Source organism: Gekko japonicus, unplaced genomic scaffold (genome assembly GCF_001447785.1).
Source record: "Gekko japonicus isolate JY-2015 unplaced genomic scaffold, Gekko_japonicus_V1.1 scaffold2268, whole genome shotgun sequence".
In the NCBI taxonomy this organism is placed as follows: domain Eukaryota; kingdom Metazoa; phylum Chordata; class Lepidosauria; order Squamata; family Gekkonidae; genus Gekko; species Gekko japonicus.
The window spans coordinates 184,758-196,221 of record NW_015174338.1 but is presented as its reverse complement, the minus strand read 5'-3'; the positions used below and the strand labels follow the sequence as shown (position 1 = coordinate 196,221).

Here is an 11,464-nt window from a genome sequence, read left to right as displayed (position 1 = left end):
CTGTTTGGCCCCTGTCTATAAGTTTGAACCTTACTTTCCTTCCAGTGTGTTTGAAAAAGTGTGCGTGCACACGGAAGCTCCTACTTTGAATAAAACTTTGTTGGTCTTAAAGGTGCCACTGGACTCTAAATAAGCTCTCACTAAGTTATGTCCACAAAAGCCTGGAAACCAGTTGTGATCTGCATCCTGACAGATATTCTGAATATGTGTCTGTCTCCAAGTGCCACATATAGTAGTAATTATGCATGATGCTTCCTTTGGACTGAACCCTACGGACTGAACCCTGTGAAAACAATAGCACCAATACGAAGTGTTCCCCTGAAAGGGGTGTGAAGGTATCGTACTGGACATGTCAGGAGTGCTCTTGAGATCTGGCACAGTAATCCATCCCCTCTTTCCTTCTCTTCCTCCATTCTCAGAATGGGCACATGAATGTTAGTATGGATCCACAAGGGTTAAGCTAACACTAAATATTATGAAAATACAAAATTTATTCAGGTGTACACATTTTAAAACTTAGATTCATTAAAAAATATACCATTCAGACATAAAAAACTTCTCAACATTCATACATAGATGACATACATTCAAAAAAATTTTTTTTACATAAGATGTTAAAGTCCACCAATAATTCTTGTAGCACAAATATTATGAAAATACAAAATTTATTCAGGTGTACACATTTTAAAACTTAGATTCATTAAAAAATATACCATTCAGACATAAAAAACTTCTCAACATTCATACACAGATGACATACATTCAAAAAAAATTTTTTTACATAAGATGTTAAAGTCCACCAATAATTCTGGTAGCACAAATTTGCGTGAGTTGAATGTATGTCACTCCATCCTGTACAAATTCACCAGCAAATCTGTGCTACCAGAATTATTGGTGGACTTTAATTGGCTAGACTTTAATTGGCTGGACTTTAATTGGCTGGACTTTAATTGGCTAGCCCATCTTATAGAATAATAATAAACAAATTCAGAAGTATTTAGGAAACAACAGCTGGCCTTATACTGTATATATATTTAACATCTTATGTACAAAATTTTTTTGAATGTATGTCAAATTTGTAATTGGAATTGTGACCACTGAGGAAGGCCCTTTGAGTGGCCGAAACGCGTTTGGTTCAGTGGCACAGCACTAACCCATCTATGTATGAATGTTGAGAAGTTTTTTTTATGTCCGAATGGTATATTTTTAATGAATCTAAGTTTTAAAATGTGTACACCTGAATAATTTTTGTATTTTCATAATATTTAGTGTTAGCTTAACCCTTGTGGATCCATAGCAACTTTTTGGGTTGAGTTTTCTCCCCCCCCCTTTTTTTCCCCTTCCCCCTTCCCTTCCTTTTTGTTAGCACATGAATGTTAGTGACATGGTTTTAACTTATTGATAATGGGAAATAATTCTCCTTCCAGATATCGGACACTTAAGAAACTGGCAATTTTGTCTCCATCCAGTGCTCTTAGGTGGCCCTGAGGTGCTTCCGGATGTGGGCTGTCTCATACGGATCTCCAAGGATGCTAAAACCACCCTTGGTTGAGACCCTCGAGAGCCACTGCCAGTCTGAGTAGACAATGCTGGTCTTGACGGACCAATGGTCTGATTCACTATAAGGCAGATTCATGCGTTTAACCACTGCTTTGGGTGGAAACCTCCATGACCATGGTCAACAGATGTTCCATGTGATCTTGGGAACTGCAGTCTAAGATGCAACCACGGAGAGCCTTGGGTATTCTTCAAGTATATACGTGACTTCAGGCAGGGCTTTTATTGTAGAAAAAGCCCAGCAGGAACTCATTAGCATAATAGGCTACACCCAACAGCAGGAACTCATTAGCATATTAGGCCACACCCCTGACAGCACCGCTCATTGGCATATTAGGCCACACCCCCATGTTACCAGAAATGTGCTCATCCAGCCACACCCACCTTTTGCTTCTTATTCTGTTTACCTTGTTTGTTGTCCAAACTCAGGGCTTTTTTGTAGCAGGAACTCCTTTGCATGTTAGGCCACACACCCCTAATGTAGCCAATCCTAATGAGTTTCTGCTGTTGGGTGTGGCCTATTATGCTAATGCGTTCCTGCTGGGTGTGGCCAAATTGGAAGCCAGCCGGAACTCCATTCCTGTGGGTTCCTGCCCAAAAATAGCCCTGACTTCAGGAATTGTCACCTGAACAAAAGGACAATGAGCCTAGTGTCACTTTTGGATAAACAATGCTACCAGTTAGCCTGATGTTAACATTCCAGAATGGAATATCATGTAATTTTTGAATATTCTTTGAAACATACCCTTGTGGCTCAGTGGCAGAGACCCCGCTTTGCATGCAGAAAGTCCCAGTTTCAATCCCTGGCTCCTCCAGTTAAGAAGGACCAGGCAGTTGGGGATGGGAAAGACCTCCGCCTGAGACTCTGGAGAAGCACTGCAGTCAGAGTAGACAATACTGACCTTAATGGACCAATGGGCCTTATTCAGTATAAGGCAGCTTCATTGGTGTTCAGTAGTATCAGGGGGTATGTGCAAGCAAAAGTTGACATTTCTATTCTGGGTCAACCAATCAAGTCATTAAAGGCAACCAATCTGTAGATCAACAAAAGCTCTGCAACGTTATCCTTGCTCTATCAATAGAAACGTGAGCCCGTGGCATTATAGTAAACCATTTCAGAAAGTACACTGCAGACATTGCAACATTCATGCTGGGTCACTGCACTGTGTGGGGCCATTGGTTTTCCCATAGAATGTATTATGGAGCTGGATGCTGTCTTGTAAGTCTTGTCTTGAAAGTCTCCTTCGGAACTCGTCTGTTGTAAAGTAATAAATGACGGGGTCGAGGCAAGAATTGAGACTGGCGATACACAAGGCTATTGTGTGGAATATCAGAATCACCTTTCGAGCATGACAGTCTCTGATTGTTTTGGCTTTCACAAAGAAGTCCAAAGGGAAGCTGATGTGGTAAGGGGCGAAGCAAATCAGAAAGACCAGAGCACAAGTTAAGATCATCTTCAACGCTTTCTTTTTCTCTCCAAGGTCTTGGGGAAGGGAATGTTTTTCTCTGAGAGACAAGGCAGTCTTCCACGTACAGTACAGGATGATCAGCAAAGGGGTCACAAACCCAACCAGTTCGCCAGCGGTCATCATGGTGATGCTGACCGTACCACTGATGGCATTGACCGGAAGGTCCACAAAGCATTTGCTGCCATTGTGCGTCTCATTAGATGCACGTCGCAGAAGAGGGAAAGGCAAACAACCGATACAGACCACAATCCACCCGGCGATGCTGACATACACGTCGTAGATGCGCTCGCAGTTGCTGAACTTCAAGGGGTACATGATGAACAGAAAACGCCTGACGCTGATGCATACTAAGAAGTAGATGCTGGCGTACATGTTGACGTATTTCAGGTAGAAGCAGAACATGCAGAGCCCATTCCCAAAGTGCCAGCTTTCCGATAGGTAATAGAAAATTCTCAGAGGCAAGGATAAAACTTGGGCTAAATCTGCGACTGCGAGGTTGATCATAAAAATGACGGCCCGTTTTGTTTCTTTCATGTACCCATAAAACACCCAGAGTGCTAAAATGTTCCCTATCAGTCCAGGTACCAAGATGATTGTGTACATGATGGCATAGAAGCGCTTTGAAAAGTCGTTCTCTCCATTGCAGTCTACGTCGTTCGTTGCCATGTTGGTTTTCATATAGTACCAAGCGAGTCAACGGCAATGGAAATGTTATTGATGAGAGATTTTAATACCTTGAAATCTCACGGAGGGGAAATAAGGACGCAGGGTGGCATCTTGGGAACCTGCAAGTGGGATTGCAGCCCTTTTTTGCATTCTCCTGAGATCTTATGGGACGGACAGCCCGACCAAGTCAAAGTATCCTTGGAGATAAATTTAAGGAGACAAAACTTTTTCTTTGAGCGCTTGTTAGCGTTTGTTCATCTAAATCTTATTCTGAAAGCATATACATTTGTATTTAGGAAGGACTTTCTTCCGTTCTCCTCAGCAGATTATTTAGGGCAGCTTTCCCTCACTCTTTTTGACCGCTGCGTCTTGGTAGATTTTGGAAGAAGCCATGACAGAGATTAGAAACCCTGAATTCTTCTTGTTACTGGTGGCCTTTCCAAGGTGAGTTGTTTCTGAGCCCAGATACATCAAGCCGATCCATGAGGAAAGAGATGCTGACCAAAGCAAGCATTGTCCAATGTGTTAGACTGGCAATGGTAGGAGGGGTTTCTGTTCCATTGTGCGTACCTCCTCCTTCACAACTAGTTTTTTTCCAGCAAATAATGGTAGTGCACCTACAATGGTAGAGACAAACACAAATTTACATGGCTTCTTTACAGAATCCAAAAGCAGACCTTTTCGCAGATAATTGATAAAATACTTTATACCAGGATAACATATTCCAGGAAGTCCTAGAGTCAACACAGTCATAACAAACAAAGGCCCCTAGTTCAATATGTCTGGATGTGGTTCTTTACAATACCCCAAAGGGGAATTCTCATATTTGTACTCAAGTCTGGTTCAGCCTCTGCAGCAAACCTTTGAATAATACCAGTGCTAGAAGACAACATCAGGAGAAGACCTCGGCCTCTATGCCCTGTTAGTTGGCCCTCCAGGGTAATTGGTTGGCTATTGTGTGAAACAGTTTGCTGGACAAGACAGACCACTGGTCTGGTCCAGTAGTGCTTTTCTGATGTTCTTATGTGAATCTGGTATCCACCAAAGCCAACATCCCAGCAGCTGTTGGGTTGGATCCCACAGATCTGTTCTGCTAATGGTGGCACTTCCCCCTGGAGTAAGAAGACTTCCTCCGATGCAAGATCCTGTTTAGGGTTTCCAACTCTGGGCTGGGAAATTTCTGGAGATTTAGGGGGTAGAGCTTGGGGAGACCAGAGTTTGGGGAGGGGAGGGACCTTAGTGGGGTATAATGCCATGAAGTCCACCCTCCATTTCCTCCAGGGGGATTGATCTCTGTAGACTAGAGATCAGTTGCAATTCCGGGAGTCCTTGAGACCCCACCTGGAGGTTGGCAACCCTATCAGAGAAAGTTCAGGCTAGTGGAAGGGATTGCCATCACTGGACGAGATCCTCAGGATCCAACCCACTGTCATTGGGATTAGATTTTTGTGCCACTATGGGAGCCAGTTTTGGGTTGAAAAGTGGGATAAACGAATAACAATGAAATGCACGGAGAGCCAGCAGGGTTCCGTCAGCTCGCTTTCACTGGGTGTTAACAGAGTTATTGTCGTAATGACAACCTTCAGAAGACTGTTCTCCGCAGTCTGTTTGCAAAATTCACAAGGCGGCTTGCATCAGCAAAAGAATGGAACCACACTTTGAAGATCTCACAAGATAATGGTAGCAAATCAATACGCAACTGTAGGGCTGACTGCTGTTCAAGGAACAGGTCCTTTCTCTTCCTCCTTCTCAGCTGGCAGAATATATGGGCATGGGGGGAGTCCAAGGGGAGAGGGGACGGCTGACTATTGGCCAAGAAGGACAATGGGAGGAGCTCGGTTCTCTCCCTCCCCGTTCCATCTCACAGGTCCCTGAGTGCAGCTCAATGCGTCTCAAATGAGCTGTAGCTCATCAGCGCAACACACCCACTTCTTCGGGGAGCACTTCTGTGGGCCCCCTGGACCTGGCATGACCGCTGTGTCTAACCTTCTTGCAAAGTGACTGTGGCAGTGCTTTGGGGGGGGGGGGCTTTGGGGGGGGGGGGGTGGCAGGCCACCAGGGGCCACCACAAGTCTCCAGACAATGATTCTGTCTGAGGTCTTCTCACCATGACCAGATCCAACTCTACACAGCCAATCGCCCCTCTTCAGAGAAGAAGATGCTGTAAGGTTGCCTCCATGCTTGAGAGGAGACCGATGGAGTGTAATGGGAGGGTCTCAGTTAATTACTCTCAGCATCCCACAATTAAGGATACATCTGCCCATCAATCTCCAATTGTGACATATTTATTTCCTTCCCTATGTTTTCCCCTCAGAATTAAACCCGAGCAAATGGTAACCATACAAACTAAGCTTGCTTTTCCTGTTTGGTCCTTGAATCTGTTAAACTTCTTCATTATGCTGTATGCTAATTTGCTGCTCACCCTCTACCTATATGTATGAACTGGTAATTTCCAATTCATTGTATCTGAAGAAGTGTGTATGCACACGGAAGCTTATACGTTGAATAAAACTTTCTTGGTCTTAAAGGTGCCACTGGACTCGAACTTTGTTCAGATCCAACCCAATACAATGCTCCCTCTAAGCTGTAGAGTCTTGTGAGCAAAAATTCTACTTTGTGAGCTGCTGGCATGAAAGTTGCTAGCCCGCACTAACTCAGCTTAGAGGGAACACTGAACCCAAACACTGTAAGGAAAAAGATGACACGACTTTCCCAGCTTTGTGGGTCCCAGGAGTGACCGGAGACTCCAGAAAGTTGCCTCCCAGTCTCCCTTTCTAGTGTCCTTGTTGGTGAGACCTCTGCCAGCGATGAAGACAGTGTATGGTCCCTCTGAAACCCTTTGTGAGCTGCTGGCATGAAAGTTGCTAGCTCGCACTAGCTCAGCTTAGAGGGAACACTGAACCCAAACACTGTAAGGAAAAAGATGACATGACTTTCCCAGCTCTGTGGGCCCCAGGAGTGACCGGAGACTCCAGAAGGTTGCCTCCCAGTCTCCCTTTCTAGCGTCCTTGTTGGTGAGACCTCTGCCAGCTGTGAAGACCCAAGTGTATGGTCCATTTTAATACCATCTGAAACCAGCCCCAGCCAGGAGCCCTCTGTCAGACTTGAAACCAACTTAAGCTGAAAATCCCCGCCTCTCTATTTTCCATCCAAAGGCATCAAAAGTAACACAGGAAGTTGCCAGGCACCCTGCATTGCCTTTGGTGCCATCTCAGCTGAGAGTCCACCCAGGGCTGCCAACCTCCAGGTGGGGCCTGGAGATCTGGAATTACAACAGATCTGCAGTCCACACAGGTTGGTTCCCCTGGAAAAAAATGGCTGCTTTGGAGAGTGGATTCTATGGCATTATACCCAGCTGAGCTACCTTCAGTTTCCAGCCCCCAGGCTCATAAACCCATAAACCTCCAGGAATTCCCCAACACGGAGCTGGCAATCCTAGCCCACACCCAAAGGAACACTGGTATTTAATCTGAGTTATCATGGAATGATAGAATCATAGAGTTGGAAGGGACCTCCAGGGACATCTAGTCCAACCCCGTGCACAACGCAGTGGGTATTTTCGTTTGTTTTGTTTTTGTATTTGTATTGGGGGTTTTATTCCTATGAACTGCCAGTTTGGTGTAGTGGTTAAGAGCAGCAGACTCTTACATGGAGAACTGGGTTTGATTCCCCACTCCTCCACATGAAACCAGCTGGGTGACCTTGGGTCAGTCACAGTTCTCTCAGAGCTGTTCTCTCAAGAGCAGTTCTCTCAGAGCTCTCTCAGCCCCGCCTACCTCACAGGGTGTCTGTTGTGGGGAGAGGAAGGGAAAGGAGATCGCGAACTGCTCTGAGACTCCAAGTGAAAGGTAGGGTATAAATCCAATCTCTTCCTCTATGCAAACCAATTTTGGCTGGAAAATGAGATCAAAATATAACAAATTATTCACAGGTCTGGATGGATTCAGACAAGCAAGATACCCGCTTTCTCTGATTTTTTTTTTTTGGAGGGGAGGGGTGAACTCCTGAAGCAATCCCAGGTAGTCTAAGCAATGGTATGGAATACATAAACAAGAATGCGTCTTCCTGACCCAGTAATGAAGCGTTGCCATACTTTTGATCAATAGATTTCATAAAAGATAAACATAATGTCACTTTATTTCTTGCTCTGTTTTGTTGCAGGAGTCACAATGCATGACATATCGACTCCTTGACAGTACAGAATGTTTTATGGTTCGATGCCATGAGTAACAAAACAGTCATGATGGATAGAGGCACATTACCTAAACTTAAATCCTTTGAAGCACGGCATATGGAATCTTTCATCTCCTGGGACACAGTAAGCTAAGCAGAAACAAAGTCTAAATGAGGAACTAATGGCCGAATGCTCGGAAGGTGGGCCCAGAATTAGGACAAAAAGGGAAAATGGAATCTAGTTTTCCAGTTAGACCTTATATATATATATATTGTGCATCAAAGCATGACCCCACCCCAAGGAGAGCATGAAGACGGTTGTCTTCCCCCATAATCCCCCCCCACAGGGCCGGCTCACCCACTAGGCAAACTAGGCATTTGCCTAGAGCGCCGGGCCCTGGCTGGGGCGCCAAGCTGTGCCTCCCCCCTCCTCCCCCCTTTGGTGGTGGTGGCGAGGGGGGAGGAGGCAGTGGTGGCAGCAGCAAAAGGGTGGCTGGCTCCAGGTCTCCAGGCATAAGGCAGCCTTGCCTAGGGTGCAGAAACACCTCGAGCCGGCCCTGCCCCCCCATTCTGAGCTATTCACTGTCATTCCTGACCTCTGAACACAGAGTCTTGTTCAGTTATCAAAAGGGATAGGAACTAATAGACCTCCAGTGAATTTGTCTAAGCCATTTACACTAATGACCATCAGGACTCCATTTACCAGCAAGTCCTGCATGTTCATTCTGCAGTGTATTGAGACATGCAACCAGCATTTACTGTAAGCTCCTCGACTCTTGTAGGGTGAGAGCTAGAATTCTTCTGAAGAGGGGGATGGGGTTTCTCTGTCCCATCTCTCCACGTCGTGCATCATTCTGTACATGTCCAGCATGGCTCACTCTCTTGTTTCTAAACGAAAAAGCCTCCAGGTCATTTGCGTTTTTCTCAGAGGGAAGGTGCTTCAAAACCACAGGATCATTTTGGGTGCCTGTGCCTACGCTTTGTCTAGCTCAACGATATCCTTTTTGAGACGGGGTGACCAGCGACTGCACGCCGTGTTCCCAGTCCAGCTCCACTGTAGATGGCCGGAAGGGTGTTATGCTTCAGAGTCTGTTCCCTCTAAGCTGTGGAGTCTTGTGAGCAAAAATTCTACTTTGTGAGCCACTGGCATTAAAGTTGTGAGCGAGCGATTTGGCCGCTACATAAATTAGTTTGCTCTGGAGCCCTCCTTCCTGAGCTAAGACAAAAATGTGTGAGCCGGAGGCTAAAAAACTGTGAGCTAGCTCACACTAACTCAGCTTAGAGGGAACACTGGTTCTGACTATTTCTTTCCAGCCCTTTCCTGGCCCTAGTGGACATGGAACCCATCCTTTTCTCACCATCACAGCACACTGTGCGGGATCCAGTGTGATCACAAGGCCTCTTTCCTAGAGAATCACAGCCTCAGATGCCATCAATGTATTTTGAAGTTTGGATTTCCCCCCGCACACCATTCAGCATCTACAACTGGATCGGGACGTGGCAAGCTGTTTACCGTCAGGGGCAGGCCGGTGGAATGCAGCTTGCGTATTTTAAAAGGGCTACATTGGCTACCGGTAGGGCTGACAACCTCCATGCGGGGCCAAGAGATCTCCGAGGATGATTTCCAGATGACAGGGATCTGTGCCCCAGAGAAAACGGTGGCCTTAGAGGGTGGACTTTGTTTATTTATTGTTTAGACTTCTAGGCCACCCTTCCCTGCAAGCAGGGCTCAGGGCAGCTTAAAGGTAAAAGGTCTCCCTTGCTCGAAAGCCAGTCGAATCCGACTCTAGGGCTGCGGTGCTCATCTCCGTTCCAAAGCCCAAGAGCCAGCACTGTCCGAAGACGTTTCCGTGGTCATGTGGCCGGCATGACTAAACACCAAGGCGCACGGAACGCTGTTCCCTTCCCACCGAAGCGGTACCTATTTATCTACTTGCAATTTCTTGCTTTCGAACGGCTAGGTTGGCAGGGCAGCTTACGACAGAATAAAAACACACAATCCAAGTTAGATTCAGCCAACCTTCAACAGCACAGAATCCTAAATAAAAGCGATTCCAGGATGATGAGTAATTTAAATAAAAACTGAACTACCCAAAGCCTCCAAAGGGAAGGGAAGGTAGGCAGGGGTGTGTGTGTGTGTGGGAAACCCTGAGAAAACCAGGCTGCCTGCTGTCCCATCGCTGTCCTCAACCAAAAGCCTGGCTTTTATACTTTTGTACTATGGCATGACCCTCTACTGAGGTCCCTCCCCAGACCACGCCCTTCCCTGACTCCACTCCTAAATCGCCAAGAATTTCCCAACCTGGAGTTGGCCACCATAGCTACTAGTTTCCAGTTTCCACGTTCAAGTTTCTGGTTACGTTCTTCAAAACCCTTAATGGCCTAGGACCTGTGCTCCCTCTAAGCTGTGGAGTCTTGTGAGCGAAGACTCTGCTCTGTGAGCTACTGGCATTCAAGTTGTGAGCGAGCGATTTGGCCACTGCTCCCTTAACAGCCTCATGTGCCCACTACGGTCTTCCGGTTGCCAGCTTCTGGTTGTTCACCTGCTTAAAGGCCCCACCCCACCCCCAGCATCTACTACAGCCCATCTCTATAGTGGTTCCCGCCTTCAACAATGGGAAGGGAGGACCATCTTCAGACATTGCTAGAAGGCCATTTTATGGGTGAAGCTGCAGGTACTTTGAGCCACAAGGGAAAGGTGGGGGACAGGTACTTTTAAACAAATAATTAGTTGGGCTGACATGTATTGAGTTGGATCCAATGCAGCGTTTCTGCAGGTGCAAGGACTTCACCCCCTGAAGCATGATGTTCACAGCTGCCGCCTCCCCTAGCAGACCAAATGTCCTTTGAAATCCCGTGGAGGAGGTCTCTTTACCAGCAAGAGCAGGATTTCAGGCAGCATTTCAGGCCACTACCAAACGGGAGAGCTGTAAAAGTTTTGTTCTGCTAGCAGAAGACCTTGCATCTGTGGAATTGCTGCACTGGCTACAAGTCCCATTCAGTGTCTGTCATTCCATCATTTGCTTGCCCATCCACCCACTTTGGAGAAGATCTTTTGGATCTATTCGCAGCCTGCTTGGATTTTCACTGTCTTAAATAATGTGTCCTCTGCACATTGATGACCTCTGACTCCAGATCATTTAAAAAACAGCACAGATTTAGAGCATTTGGGGAACTCCACTGTTGACTTCCCGGCATCCTGAATACTCCCTGTTTCCTAACTCTGCTTCCTGTTCTTTAACCTATTCATGCCTTCTTCTCCCATGAATACTAAATCCACGCAAGAGTTTAAATGTGGTGTGATCCTTAGAGCAGTGACCCCCACTCAGTGGTTCAGGAGTCACATGTGGCTCCGTGACATGCTACTTGTGTGTCTTCCCAGTATAGCCTCCTTTCCTAAGTGCGGCCTGGATGCTTTGCAGAATTACAACTGATCTCTAGACAACAACCAGGGGTCGTTTCATAGAAAAAGAGCTAGGGGAACTCATTAGCATAACTCATTAGCATATGCCACACCCCCTGACATCACCGGAAGTGTGTCATAAGGCCACACCCCCTGACATCACCGGAAGTGTGTCATAAGGCCACACACCCCGCCC

At 46.2% G+C, this 11,464-nt stretch overlaps 1 protein-coding gene across 1 annotated transcript; it reads right to left on the bottom strand.

Moving 5' to 3' along the window:
• Positions 1–2,702: 2,702 nt before the first annotated feature.
• On the bottom strand, positions 2,703–3,692 carry GPR174 (G protein-coupled receptor 174). The gene has a single exon (XM_015424278.1). It carries the CDS (start codon positions 3,690–3,692, stop codon positions 2,703–2,705), a length of 990 nt encoding a protein of 329 aa, XP_015279764.1.
• Between the last annotated feature and the right edge of the window lie 7,772 nt (positions 3,693–11,464).